The sequence below is a fragment of the Populus alba genome, chromosome 4, assembly GCF_005239225.2.
Source record: "Populus alba chromosome 4, ASM523922v2, whole genome shotgun sequence".
NCBI lineage: Eukaryota > Viridiplantae > Streptophyta > Magnoliopsida > Malpighiales > Salicaceae > Populus > Populus alba.
The window spans coordinates 8237572-8254043 of record NC_133287.1 but is presented as its reverse complement, the minus strand read 5'-3'; the positions used below and the strand labels follow the sequence as shown (position 1 = coordinate 8254043).

General features: G+C 29.0%; 1 protein-coding gene across 1 annotated transcript; it reads left to right on the top strand.

Moving 5' to 3' along the window:
* The first annotated feature begins 2034 nt into the window (after window positions 1-2034).
* LOC118048955 (putative transcription factor bHLH086) lies at window positions 2035-3466 on the top strand. Its single transcript, XM_035058808.1, has 5 exons — window positions 2035-2667; window positions 2780-2887; window positions 2981-3046; window positions 3163-3228; window positions 3335-3466. The coding sequence occupies exons 1-5, from the start codon at window positions 2035-2037 to the stop codon at window positions 3464-3466; spliced, it is 1005 nt and encodes a 334-aa protein (XP_034914699.1).
* Window positions 3467-16472: the final 13006 nt, after the last annotated feature.

Below are 16472 nucleotides of genomic sequence, written 5' to 3'. Positions count from 1 at the left end.
CATCCCAAGTTAATTATCAATGATTGATTTAATTAAAGAGATAGGATGAATCGACATTAAAGAAACACAAGTGTGTTTATGATGTGTGTTGATCTGTACATAGTGATGAGGTTTACTAAATTCAATACAAAGAAACAACACATCTCCTTGAAACAAGAAATTGCTTTTATTTCAATGCCAGCTCTAATATTTCTGTGATTTTATCCATTACAGTTTTCTTACCAGACAAAGAAAACATGGATCATCATGATCTTCATCGGGTTCGCAAAAGATATTGCTAAAATATCTTTGATGAGGAGCCAAGAGTTTTAATTAACATCAATGTTAAATTAACTTGTCTAGTTATAATATAGGTGTAGTGATTTCTGGTTTGTACGGATGATTATATTTTTTTTTTACCCTAAACTATATATTATATACTCCTCGAGGTCTTGCTTACTTTTCATTGATGATGAGCTTATTATATGCTTAATGATGCCCAGTTAAATAGTTGAAGTTGTTGTGGTCCTTTGCGTTGTTATAGATCTAGCTAGGCATGTATAATCAAAGAAACATGTCCTCAAAATTGTATAATTAATTAATGTATATAGTAAATCTTCTGATGATTGCTGTAAAAAGTGTATACTAATGTGTGATTGACTTGATTTACCAGAATTAAGTTCATGATTCCTCAATAAGGATGTATATTGTGTTTAGATGTGACAATGCTACATAATGTTGTGCCAATCGAACATGTGAGGCATTATACTCTCTTTTCTTCTTCTTCTTCTTCTTCTTCTTCCTAATCTGTAAGGGATTTCTCTTTAATCCATCTGCCATTGCATACAGAAAAAACTTCTAATTAAGCAAGCATACATTCAGGTTCTTGCTAAAGAGATTTACTAGCGCAAACTATTGGCTAATCCTGTATGAAACTATTTGCATCGGCTTGTACTCAATTGTTTCTACCATAATTATAAGAATAGAACCTGGCTTGGTTTACGATTCGGGTTCTAGGATTAATTTATACTAATTTATTATTTAATTTAAAATAATATCATTTTAATATATTCAAATCATGCATTTTTTACTTACCCAACCTAGATTAAATCATGGTTAACCTTACCAATAACTAGGGTTTCTACAAGAACCCAGGATGAGTGTTAACTAAATACCAAGCCAACTAGGGTGTGCTAGTATTACAAGAAAAAAAATTAAAATTCATGCATTTCAAGATGCACGGTCCTAACTCCGATAAGTCTTGAAATTCTTTTGTCTGTCGGGTCTCTATCTTGATCCTTCACAATTAATAACCTTACCACAAAAAAACATGGTGGGGTTCAAAATTAGAAACACACACACACAATCATGCTAACATGCGAGAAATTTTGGAAACAAAATTAGTGAAGTGTTGGAAATGGATTTTCAATGTCGTGGTGGTTGATGACTCATAACTATTATCTTGCCAATATATCAAGTGTTGATTGCAACAATTTTATAACCATAAAAGCTTCCTTGGCGAGTTTACACAGTAGCATATGGAATGTAAGAAATTATAAATTAGGGCATGAATCCACGTGCCAAAGCAACAAGGAAAGATTGAAGGAAGCTGCACCCTATCTAAATTAATCTAAGTTCTTGAAACTGACAATAACTAATGGGGAAACTGAAAGACGTGGGATTGCCGATACATCCGCCGAAGCTTTTGCTGCTTTGCCCTAGTTACCGTCTCCTTCCTTCTTGCTTTTCTTCACCTTCTTCCAATTTTATTCACCAATCTGCCAGCTAACAATCCCAATAAAAAGATAAAATAAATTATTTTTCTACTTCATTGTTGAAATAAAGTAATTGTACTTGGACTTTTTTACCACCAATTGTCACACTTGGCAATGAGAAAAAACTACATGCAAATTATATTGTTGTGGATATAATTATATATTATTTTTGAGACCCTACAAGTAGGGGGCTAGAGGTTGTTGTTTTTCTTCATATGCTTGCCTTTGCTTGAGCTACACCAAAGTAACTTCAAACCCCGCTTCATTTTTCCTCTCATCAATGGCACTTGCCAGGGACCGTGTGGGATCGGTTCAAACTTACCCCTATAATGGAAATGTGATGGGGGATTTTTCCTCCATGGGGTCTTACGGATTTGATGAATATCAGAAGGTAGCATTTCATGAAGAGGGAGATGGCACCTTTGAGAAAACCAGTGGGCTTATGATCAAGAATTTAGCTATGACGTCCTCTTCTCCTTCTTCTCTTGGCAGTCCGAGCAGTGCGATTTCTGGTGAATTAGTGTTTCAGGCTACTGACCATCAAGCTGAGGAAGCTCATTCTTTGATCAGCTTCAAAGGTATCGGATTCGATAATATCATGCATAATAATGGATCTTTGCTTAGCTTTGAGCAAAGTAATAGGGTTTCTCAAACCAGTAGCCAGAAAGATTACTCAGCATGGGAGGGTGATTTGAGTTACAATTACCAGTGGAACCAAATGAGTCCAAAATGTAACACAAGTCCTCGGTTGATGGAGGATTTTAATTGCTTTCAAAGAGCTGGCAACTTCAACTCCATGGCTGAAAAGGAAAATCATGGTGATTGGTTATACGCTGAATCCACAATTGTTGCTGATAGCATTCAGGATTCTGCAACACCAGATGCCAGCAGCTTCCATAAGCGTCCTAATATGGTATTGTAAACATCCTCATGTTGCTCTTCATAATTTGTGCTAACCCTTTTCTTGAATTATAAACCAGGGACAGAATTCATGGTCTTAACATTTGAAGTGATTTTGTTTGCAGGGAGAGAGCATGCAGGCTCTAAAGAAGCAATGCAACAATGCAACAAAAAAGCCAAAACCGAAGTCCGCAGCAGGTCCGGCTAAGGATCTACAGAGTATTGCTGCCAAGGTTTGCTTCAACATCTCAAGGCTAACCTGTTTTCGATATTAAAAATATTATTTTTTCTTTCAAAATTAAGAAAAATGATTTTTTTCTTCTCAGAATCGACGAGAGAGGATTAGCGAGAGGCTTAAGATATTGCAGGATTTAGTCCCTAATGGCTCAAAGGTAGACTTCACTGCTAGAGACATTTTCCCCCGGCTTTTATAGAGATCATGACCTTAATTTCCTCTAAAACTAAATCCAAGTTATTAATTCTCTATTCTTAATGATGTCTCACACAGGTTGATTTGGTTACCATGCTAGAGAAAGCCTTTAGTTATGTTAAGTTTCTTCAATTGCAAGTAAAGGTAATTACTTGGATAAATTTTATCTGCTTAACTTTTCCTATTATATGGAATTGAACCATGCATATATGTTGATCCATGGCATTTCTTCTTCTTTTTGCTCCTACAGGTGTTAGCCACTGATGAATTTTGGCCAGTTCAAGGTGGTAAAGCTCCTGATATTTCTCAAGTAAAGGAAGCCATCGATGCCCTACTCTCATCTCAGACTAAAGACCGAAACTCAGGCTCAAGCCCACAATAAGGTGTCCATGAAAATTCAAGAAGAAGAAAGAAAATCACAAGTACTTATTTCCATGTTGAAGACAACTTTTCAGAAGCAAAGGAAAATCTTTGTTTTGGAAGTTTGTGATGTTGGATTTTGTAGCAAATACATAATAATATTTAGCTTTATTTTCATCTGGAGATCTTGTAGACTTGTAATGAAATCTATTTTCATCATGTAATGAAAGCTGTGACTGCAACCTTTGTCCTAGTTTCTTTCAACAACAAAAAAATCTATCCATTTTGTTTTTATCATTATGTTAATTAATTAGTTGAATACTCCTACAATTAGATCTATGATACTTTACAATTAGAGGCATCTGTCATACTATTACTATTCTTCAAAATACATGTAATGGTGATAAGATATTATTAATATTGAGAGAAATTTACAAAGTTTGACATCAACAACTAATAATAAAATTTGAGTTGTTAAAATTCGAAAATTGTCCATGATTGCTACTAATTGGTTCCAAAAATAGATGTTGACGATTTTATTTTATTTTGCGCTCCATCGAACCCCACAAGCTTTTATATATATATATATATATATATATATATATATATATATGTTAGTAATGGATTATTTATTGGCCTATTTAGACCTTCACAATTAATCCTTTATGACTTGAAATTTAATAATCCATTATTTTTTTCCTGAAAATCTAGCATGGAGAGTCATTTTTTTATCTATTTTGCTTGCAAGTATTTTTCGGGCTCTCTATCTCTAAATTCTTTAAATTGTTCAATTCATTTTTTTTTCTGATTTCCAATCCCCCCCCCCCCCAAATGGTAAAATAAAGAATTCTGCTTAACAAACAATTAATTAACCTAAAGACATTTATTCTTCCTTGGGATTTACTCAAAGAAATAACAAAATAAGAATACTAACTATCCCTAGAGCTTTAGAATTCTAACCATAATTCTTAAAATTATTTGAAGGGATTGAGATTATATATATAATACTATGCTTATATACTCATTTCATTATTCGTTACAATAGGAAAATGGCATATTTGTCTAGTCTAAAAAACTCCAATTATCTTTGATGCAAGGTTATTTTAGTTTTTTTTGTTTTAATAGACACATTAGTCAAAAAAGATTTGTGTAGTGGTATAATTGTCATTTTGAATTTTTTTTTTAGTATAGTAGAATAACCTAATTATTCTCTAGCTTAGAAACTTTAAAACTAGTTAAAAGAGGTTTCTGGTCTTTTTTTTTAATACAGTAAAATGATAAATTTGCCTTTCAAATAAAAAAAAATATTAAGACATTCATAGAGGGGTGTTTCGATATTTTTCATATAAATTTTTTTTTCTGTGAATTCAATTATCATCAACGGCACTTTCATCTTTTAAGTTTATTGAATGAAGTTTTTAATCTAAAATGTTTTTGATGTGTGTGGTACATGAGCCAATGAGTGAGAGATGTTATTGCACTATAAACAATATGGAAGGCATCTCCTAGTGATCAAAATTGCTCTTTTATAGTGTCGTTGGATGCATTTCTAAATTCTTTTTCTAGTGATGCAGCATGTGTTAATGGAGGTAAGGTGTTTATAGTGCAATAAATTTTTTCTCTCTCTCTCTCTCCTCTCTTAAAAACTATAAATTTGTCCCTTTTTGTTCTATTATTTTAACTTTAATCTTTATTCTTTTCATTTTTGATTTTTTTTTAATAAAAAATTTATTTATTTTTAATTTCATTATTCAATCCTAATTTATCATATATTATTTTTTTTTTAATTTTATCCATGTTATTTTGATTTCTGATTTTTTTTCCTTAGCCCTTTTATAGAAGTTTTATTGGTTTCATCATTCAATCTAAATTTATGGTATATTTATTTTTTAAAATCTTATCTAATTCTTTTGATTTTGTTTTTATCCTTTTGTGAATGTTGTTATTCTTTTTAATTTAACCCTTAAATTAAAAATTTATTGTTGCTCTCTAACTTAATTTTTATTTTGATTTTAACCCTCATTCTTTTAATTGCTATGCTTATTTTGATTTTTTTTTTTTTTTTTGTGCAATGTTTTTTCTAATTTCTTCCCTTAACGTTTCATTTCTTGGGGATTAGGCTTTATGATTTTTTTTCATGGATGATGCTTCCGGTATGATAATCCAGGTCATGAATTTTAAAAGTTAACAGTGATTGGCATCCTTTTTGTTTAGTTATTTTGTTTTTCTGATATTGTCACTCGACATTTAAAAAACAAATGACTTTATGGTTTTCTTCAATTTCTTTTTCTATCGGGTTATTCTGACTTCATGACCTAGGATGTAGGTTTGGTAGGTTTATAATTTGGAATAGCTTGCCCCTTGATGTTCAAATTATATGTCTACATGCTATCTTGGATTGACTCACGCCGGTTTTTTTATCTATCTTTTACTATATTTTATCATTCTATATTTAATTTGCTAAAAAATAAACAATATTGATTTTTTGTTCATAATCGGTAAACATAAACTAATAATTGAAAGTACGTGTATATTGTACGTGTGTGTGTACACACACGTACAATATGAAAGGGAATTTAGAAGACAAATATGAAATGGGGTATGATATAATAAAAAATCAGAGTAGGAGCTGTCGAGCATGTAATTGCACATGACGATGCATAGTTGACATGCACATGTATAATAAATTCCAGATTTTCCTACTTGCATTGATGATATATCTATGTACATGTAGTTGGGCCAGCAACACATAAGGTTGTCTTCGTAATGAGCTCGTACACGTGCAAAAGATCTCCACACGACAAAATTTGGAATCTATTGACTCTCCAATGTTGCTGATGAGCTTAGAGATATTCTTTTCGTATAGCCATATGACCTAATACTCTTGTTAAATTCTGTGCTTGCTTAGCTTTGGAATGTGGGAGACAAAATGGCATGGGAAACTATGAAGTACTATTCGCAGCATATACCTTTCAATGATATTATATGAAATACACATCAAACCTATAGTATTTTATAAAGAGGGTGTATACATACGTACGTAAAATTATACATGAACACCTTACAAACTTGATGTGGATGTGATGTGTTCTATTATCTCATATGAATGATCTACAGAAATAACTGCATCGAGTATACTTGTGAGTTTTAAGAGGGGGGGCAATGCCTTCACTCTCGACGAGTTAATTACTTGGTGCGCGGTTTACCTGTTGGGAAGTAAGAGATTTATTTACAGTGAATACATTTTACTTTGAGCTCGTATTTGAGTTTTAAACGAGGGATCACATGGCTAATCACATGCATGAATCCCACATAAACCGGTATTCAAAGAATAAACTCCAAGTGAAATGAACCAACAGAGTGACAGCAACCAGATTTTACTGAATCGCTGGTGTTTGTCCGGTTGAGTTGGCCACTACTATCACCGTCCGTACGTCGGACATTGCTATGAACCACCAAATCGCTGTCTATACGGAGTTTAAATACATCTAGCTAGTGAGCAGAGAGAGAAGATAATCTTGGAGTTGAAAGTGAAAGTTTCCGGTGGCCGCCTGGATATGCAAAATAATAAATGATGTGGTTGCGCTATTAAGTCTCAATTAAATAGAAACTTAGATAAAGGGTGATTTCGAAAACTTGAAAGTTTCAAGAAATCAGCAGACATATAATTTTCAGTTCTCATGTTTTTATTAACAATTGATGCTTAATCGAGCGAGAATATTATTAAGATTTAGTTAATAATATTAAAAAAAATAGCTAAATAACTAAAAAAAACTATTTTATTATGTTTTTAATGATATTTTGATGTTTCGGTAAAGAAACAGATGAGCTCTCACATTATCATTTAAAGGTTTCAATAAATCAGAGTAAGAAGAATATTGGCGTAAAAACCTAAAAAGAAATTAGGTTTAGGGTGCAATTAAAAGCATTTATTGCCGTGGAGATTTGTGTATGAATTAATAATATTGCTGCTATTGTGTTTTTTTTTTTTTTTTTGGGGGGGGGGCGGATGTGGCTGTCTCTTCCGCAACCAAAAAGTTCCAAATGTAAATTCTATTGCTTCCTCAAATGGGGTAAGCATCATTTGTTTATTAATCAATGATTGCATGCTTGTCCTTTGACTCTTAGCTAGATAAGAGCCAATACTATATTGCCAGCCATGTATTAATTAATTTCGATGATCAAAACCCCTCACAATTATCAATATCTTTTTAATTCTATATTTATAATCATTATGTCTTGTTCATCAGTCAATTATAGCCTGAATATATTCCAGTATTGCACAATTACCAAAGTTTTCTTTTTATTGTAAATTAAGAAATATATAGGCTCATATCTCAACTAATATTTGTGTCTGATTCTCTCTTTTTTGTTAATGTATCGAGCTATAATATTAGATTGATATTAGAGTTATAAGACTCCTTTCCTCTTCGATAAAATAAAGGAAAAGGATAAAGAAACATCTAGTTCAGCGGTTTGTCTGCTTTTGATTCAAAATGAGATTTAATTCAATGTTAATTCACACTTGTAATTAATTAAAATATGTGACTTTTAATTATTTTTTTCTCTTTTTCTGTTTTTTTAGGCAAAACATCTCGCACGGTTTATCTGCTTTTGATTCAAGAAGAAACGGTGATGTATTTGATAGTTCTACCAAATTAATATATATGATGTAAATGCAGGAGTGTGCTCATGAAAAAAGAAAGAAAAAGGATGATAGCACGAAATGCAAATCTGTGACGACAGATCAAGCAACCATATCTTTTTTTATTAAAAATCATCTGAGGCTGCAACTGTTTTGGAATCTTACGTATGAATGCTTTGTGCTGCTTCTCATTAATTGTTTTGAATTGTTGTGATTAATGAAGATTGTGTCTATACATATAAAGATCAAGCACATAAATCAAGCACCAAAAGGAGTTTCAGGAATCAAGGAATCAATATAGAAGAAGATCAGTCTTAATGATAATGTTTCATTTTTTATATGATTTGATTTTATTACAAATCCATCTTGCATTAATGGATTATGTTTGTAATTATTTGTATTGTCTTCTTCTTTATTAATGTTTTGCGTTGCTTAATTAAGGATATGTTTAGGATTGTGATTAAAATTATTTTTTAAAATATTTTAACTTGAAAATACATAAAAATAGTTTTTTTTTTATTTTTTTTTATAAAATTTATTTTGATATTAACGTACCAAAACAATTTAAAAATATTTTAAAATTAATTTAAAATCAAAATTTAAGAAAATAAAAATCAGTTCATATACAGGGCCTAACTTGGAGACATGGGGACCAGACGTATTATTGCAAAATTTATATTAATCATGATTAATATATATATATATATATATATATATATATATATATATATGCTTTGTAAATCATGATAAAAAATAAAAATAAAAAAAAGGTCTTCCTTTGAATTATTTCTGGGAAAACACAATATGGTCACGAAGGATCACGTTTAACCATGCAAATCAAATCAAATATTCAAGTAAGAAGATCCATATATATATATATATATATATGTTCGATAGTGATTCCAAATTAATACTGTATATAATTTCAATACGATCATTGAAGGCAGCAATTACTGCTTTGGAATCTTGTATATTATTATTAATGCGACTGAGTTGTTCTGAATTCCTGTACCTAATGAATATTGTAATAATCCACACACACACACACACACACACACATTACAAGAATCAATCTGTCTGCTCTGAGTGGAGGAAGCAAGATTTAAATGATTGTATAGTTTAGTTCTGTAATCCTTATTTAAAACTCTAATCACATACTCCTTAGTGTTTTGGGCTTGGGTTTTTGAATAAATTGATTTGCATCTTTCTCGAAAATACATAATATAATATAATTATAAGATGGCGTTAACTTATTTAATTTTAAAAATATAGAAATTTATTTCAAAAATGCTTCATAAATATATTTATTTTATGTTATTGTTACTGTTTTTCTCTTTAACTAAATATTTTTTTATTTTTTTATTTTTATTTCAAGATGCTAATTAAACACACCATAGGATATTTTTGTTTAATATAAGATGTGTGGTTTTACAACTACAAACTTTAAGATCCTAAATTCAACGCTTTCCAAATATGGTTGGGATGTGAATTAGTTTGTTTTTTTTAATGCATGGTTGAATGTTTTATAAATGGTTTTGTCATCTGTCACAATTCGTACAAACTTTTAGCAAAATCAATTTGTTTATTAAATTATTTTTCTGTTAACTAATATTGTATTATTTTTCTATAAAGTCATAAGTTTTAATTTATTTTTTGCGGTTTGTTGTTCGTATATTATCATGAATTACCATTGGTCAAACTGAGGGAAGGAGAGGATAACCACTAACTTACAAGCCCTTTACGTGTGTAGTCAAAGAAATGGTGCTACAATAGACCGCCGACAATAAGAATTTGGCACTGATTTTTTTATTTTTTATTTTTTGTACAAAAGACACATATATGCCAATCATCCAAAGCATTTTTTATTTTTTTTTTGGAATTACATTTCATGTATAAATAATTAAGCTACTTATTTTTAATTATTCTCCATTTTCTATGTGAATTTTTTTTTAATTGATGGGTAATATTCTTGAATGAGTTTGTGGTGAATACTAAGAATCCCTTTGTTAGTGTAGGGCACCACACTTGCAACTTCAAAAAAATTAGTTAAGTTTGAGAAACAAGAGCTAGATGAGTATTTTGAGAAAGTTAAGTTAAATATTAAATTTTTCCTCTTTGAAATTGTAAATAGAAGAGTTGATCTTTGATTTACTTTTGTAATATTTTTAAAAATTAAAATTTCTTTTAAAGTTCAATTATTAACACTAATTAACACTACAAGATTTAACAATTTTACCGACGGAATTTTTCCGTCGGCGTAAAACACATTTTCCATCGGTAATTAATTTACCGACTAAATCACCGACGGAGAATTTTCGTCGGTGAATCTCTCGTCGGTAATTTTTTGTCCGTCGGTAATAATATTACCGACGGATTTACTGGCGGAACAGACACGTCGGTAAATTTTTCGGTAATTATTTAAAAACATTTAAAAAAAAATTATTTTATAAAATTATAAAATAATTAAATCAACATTGTATAATATATACTCAAAATGCTTGGAAAAAAGAATAAGAAAATCAACTCAAACAAATTTGTAACAAATAAATAAAACAAAAAAAAATTAATTCAACTAAAAAATTCATATGAAAAAAATGAAGTTGCAATTGCTAAAAATTTAAAAAATCCTATAAATAAATCAACTAAAAATTGATCTCATATGAAAAAAAAAATCACAACAACATTTATACAATTATTAAGAACAAAATCAATTAAAATTAAATAAAAAACAAATATAGTGAAAAATCATGAAAAAATAAGAAAAAAGAAAGATCTTACCTTAATATACTTGCAAGTGAAGCTAAGGAAAAAAAAATTCATGAAGCATATTAATTAAAGAAAACTAAGAGGATAAAAGAAGAAAGAAGAAGAAGGAAGAAGAAGACATACCCGAGCATGGAGGAAAAGAGAAGGAGATGAGGAGAGAAAAGAAGAGAAAGAAATAGATATTGATGTTTTTACATATAGTGAAGAAGAAGAAGAAGAAGAAGAAGAAGTAGAAGTAGTAGAAGAAGAAGAAGAAGAAGACATAGAAGTAGTAGTAGTAGTAGTAGAAGAAGAAGAAGAAGAAGTAGAAGTAGTAGAAGAAGAAGAAGAAGAAGACATAGAAGTAGTAGTAGTAGTAGTAGTAGAAGAAGAAGAAGAAGAAGAAGACGAAGAAGAAGAAATGAGTCTATCTCTTGTGAAATAAGCGGATTCAGGTTTTTTATTGGGACGCGTTACCAACGGATTTACCGACGAATAATTGAATATTAATATTTTTTAATTATTCCGTCGGTAATTCCGTCGGTAATATTTAATTTAAATTTTCAATTTCGTAAAAAGTTTTCAGAAACCGCCAAAAATTACCGATGATTTTTCAATCCGTCGGTGATTCCATCTGTAATATTTAAATGAAAATTTTAAATCAATTGAATTTTTTCAGAAAACCGCCAAAACACGTCGATGAATTTTCAATCCGTCGGTGATTTTGTCCGTAAAGTAAAACAATTAACAGTGCAATTCAAAGATAAACAATTCTAGAGCTCTCTGTAAAATACCGACGGAAAAATTCCGTCGGTCATTCCCTTTGTAATTGACATGATGAACAGTGTTCACAGTTTACCAACGGATTTCCCGACGGACTTATCGACGGAATTTTGCCGTCGATAATTTCGTTGGTAAAAAATGACACGTCATCTTTTTTTTTTTTGCTTTGCTTTATTTTTTTTTCCCACGGTAATTCCCTCGGTATATACCGAAGGAATCTGTCCGTCGGTAAAATCCCTCGGAAATATTTTCGTCGGTAAAATCCCTCGGAAATTTACCGACAGAAATATTCCCTCGGTATTTCCGTTTATATTTATTAATTTTCTGGTAGTGTAAATTCAATTTAAAAAGTTCCAAACATGCTGTTAAGGAATTCTTGGAGCAGCACATTCTTGCAAATTAAGATTTTAATCTATGATTCAATTTTGCCTAACACGATTGCAAACAATTTAGCATGTTTAAATGCCATTGTAGCCTAACACCTAACTTTGGTGTTCGTCTTCTTCACAATACTAAATTATTATTATTATTATTATGCAAGAAATGATGTCTAGATGCTGAAATGAGATAAAACAAATGACATAAAAAAAAACTATTTTTAACAAATATGTAACCATAATAATTATGATCGAGTATACTATCCCACCAAAATGGTGTCCCACATTAGATTGAAAAAAAAAGCTATGACCTGGGTTATTAAATTTGAAGCATCTAATCTGAAAAAACTATTAAGTTCAATTCTTAATTAATCAAATATTAAAGAAAAAATTTAAAAATATAATTTTAATTATACAAAAAGATTTAAAAAAAAAACAATTAAAAGAAACAAGATCAAAATTAAAATACAAATAAATCTTATTTTTAATTGAAGGGTGAAGTTGAAAAAAAAATCAATTTAGTAAAAGAAAAAAATAAAAAGAATGATGATCAAAATTAACAAAAAAATAAAAACAATATGTTGTAATTAAAGGGTGGAATTGAAAATAATAATATTTTTTTTCAAAAGGACAAAAAAAATCAAAAATTAAAACAATGAGAACCAAACTAAAACATAATATCATCAATTTGAACTAGGAGATAAAATTAAAAACCACTAAAACTTTTACAAAAGAAACAAGAATAAAAATTAAAAATCCAAAGAATGAGGACCACATTGAAGAATATAATATTTAATAAATTAAGATTGAATGATGAAATTAAAAATAAATAAGACTTTTACAAAAGATACAAGATCAAAAATGAAAAAAAAAATAAGATTTGAAATTGCAATGCCAACAACCAAAAGAGCTAAACTATAATTTTTAAGGGAGGAGATAAAGAAGAAGATGACAAAAAAAAAAAACCCCACCAATACTAAATTTGGACTACTAATGAAGACACTCATCACACTAACAGGAAAAAACCATTGCGATGCTTCTAATGACAAGGTGAAATGATATTTTTAAACATTAGGTGGCACTGCATACCTTATTCGAAGGGCATGGACGCCCCTCGTAAGCCCCTAAATATCACATACAAGTGCTTATTGCTTTTTAGTCAAATATAAAATTGTTTTTGAGTTGACTTTGTATTTTTTATATTTATGAAAATATCAAAATGTCTTTTATGTTTAAATTTTTTTTTTCTCCAAAGATATTTGGATTGTTTTACTATGTAATTCTGATGGGTAAATACTTATTTATTCCTACTTTATTTAGTAATAAAAAATGAATAATGTAAAAATACCTCAATACCTTGAAAATTTGTTTTAAATCTTTTAAGTGGAGATGAAAAATATTATTATATTGTTTCAGTAAACAGTAATAATAGATCTGTAACAACAGAACTCTTACAAGGGTTTCAGTTCTTTTTAATTGTGTGCATCCAAAGTTTTCTTGAAAAAAGTTCGAATTAAAATAATTATAGTTTAATGTTAGAGGGTTAGCCCTTATTTTAGGCCTGCTGGAGATCTGGTCAAGAATCTTACAGAGTGTAAGGCCCATTTTACATCCACTCCATGCTGGTAGATTTGATATTTTAGAGTAGCAATATGGGCCAAACGGGGCCTAAGATATTTTGGGTCTAGAATCTTAAAACTTCTGGTCCACTCATCTCAAATAATTTGCACCCATCCAATAATTACACATTAAATTTTTGAAAATTTTAATATTTTTAAAGATATTTACTATAAGAAATGATTTTGAAGATAATTTATAATCTACGAAAAAATTAAGAGCCACACAGCTTATTTATCCCTTAATGTATCAAGACAATCTTATTAGTAATTTAAATAAGTGATTCAGTTATAGAGACAACAATTGATCCCTGGACCAATTGATTCGGAATAGATATAAATTATGAATAAGATAGAAATCCACTTTCATTAATACTCTACTGTTCTGCCGTGTATTAGATTTTTTTTTATGTATAAAAAAATTATATATAATGACTTTTTTTCAAAGTGTTTTTATATATAAAAATTATGCAACTCGAAACGGTTCATGTAATTAAATAAATCAAGAACTACGTATATTAATAAATAAATAAATAAAATATTAACAATGATAAAAATATAAGTATAAATCAAAATATTTAATCTCATAAGATAAAATATTTATCATATTGTAGTTGGTGAATTTATTTATTAAAATTAATTTATTATTCAATCAATCGACAATAAAAAATAGACTCATATATTAAATTGATTGAATAAAAAAAAATATTGTATAAGGTTTTACATATTAAAAATATTATTTGAAAATAAATATTTTTTATTTTTAAAAATAAAATTCATCTATATAAATGATATAGATCAATTAAAATTAATCTTTTCAAAAACCACACACACACACACACACACACACATATATATATATATATATATATATATATATATATATATATATATATATATATTGAAACCCGACCAAGAAAGGACTTTAATTAAAGCTAGAAATTTGACAATGAAATATGAATTTCCATAAAAATAAAAATAAAACAACATACATACATACATTGTAGCTTGGATCATCATTAGAGATGATAATAGTTTGCGTTGGAGTTGAGAAATATCTAAATTCATTACTCGTTTCCGATTTTAATCTAATAAAATTATGTGGAGGTGAAGTATTTGCTTCGCCCAACGAGTATCCCCTAGATAGTCGATCTAATCTAGATTTTTATTATTTTAATCAATTTTAGAAAAACAAAACATGAATTTCAAAAAAAAATATATCCCTATCTATGAATTAAAAAAATTATAAAATAGAATCTAAAATTTAAATCTACATATAAAATAATAAAATAATTTGTGAATCAAGAAGTAAAAATCTGCATTATATTAAAAAATAAAATTACAATTCAATAAAATAAAATTAAAAAATTATACCAAGGATGGGTCAAACAATGATACGAGTGGACCCTTCGTCCACTTTAACTGATTCTACTCGAGTCAGATTAGATTTATCCTTCTTGGTACTGAAATCATAAAATGTTGTGAATTTTAACGGTAACATTTTCTTACATTTTGATGAGCAATGAATTGCATGAAGTTGATTCTTTCTCAAACGTCAATTGCATGAGATCATTACAAATCCCCTATTACAAGAGATTTGTATGCATAATTAAGTAGTGTATCTCATCATTTTGAAAACCATAGGGTATATTGTAGCGTGTGCCGGTGCCCCCCACTACTCGAGTGAAGACAAAAACATAGAATGAGTTTGCTCATATTTTAATAGAAATGCTAGAAATTTTGAGATATTTATGTGTTTATTTGGCAAGGAATCCTCACTTTCTCATGTTTAATGTTCTTACAGGAAACCGGTCAGTAACTTACTTCCGGTCAGAAAAACAAAATGGTGTTAGAACCGGGGGATTGCCTTCCCATTTAGAGGAGGAGAAAACACCTCACTATAAATAGTATTTATTTAAATGGGAATTGCTTTTCTAATGTTTGTCATTTGCTTCAACTATATTTAAAAAAAAAAATTAATTTTTAGTTTTAAATTATTTTTTTATATGTGTTTTTTGTATTGTTTTGACTTGTTAATATTAAAAAAATATTTTGATATATTTCTAAATAAAAATAATTTTTACCATATTCTCATACATATAATAATAAATGTGTTTTTTTGTGTAATAATTTTCTTTTCAAATTGTTTTTCGCTTGATAAATATCAAATTAATGTTTTTTAAGTGTTTTTGAATGGTTTTGATTTGCTAATGTCAAAAAAATAAAAAAAATAAAAGTTATTTTAATATATTTTTAATTTAAAATCACTTTTAAAAATTACTCTTAATCATACTATCAAACACACCTTAAAGTAAAAAAAAACATCAATATAATAATAATATAATTAATGCAGCACACCCACAATATCCATAATTATAAAGCCATTAAAATTATAGTCTTATAAAAAACAATATAAATCCAAAAATAAAATATTTTCCTATGTATAAAATACTAAAAAATGTTATTTTTCATATATAATAAAAATCAATTCATTTTTCAATAAATAAGAAAGGCCCAGATACATAGAAAACGTAGATGGAACGTTATCAGGGAAAGCAATTCTCCTAGCAGTACTGTCAGCAAGAATGGACATGAAATTTGATAGTAACATGAGAAACATGGTGACTCTGAGGAGTTGATTTGAGGGATTTTGACATGAAAAAAATTAAAAAAAAAATGCTTGTGTGGTAGTATAAAATCCACGTGGCAAAGAAAAGAGAATATTCTCCACCCAAAGTCATGTCTCTAGAAAACGAACCAAACTATTTTTGAAAGACATGTGCCTCTGGGCGGCTAACAGTAGAGATAAGACAAAGTAGATTTACAAGTTCTTCTTTTAAGCAAATATTGATGTGAAGTTTT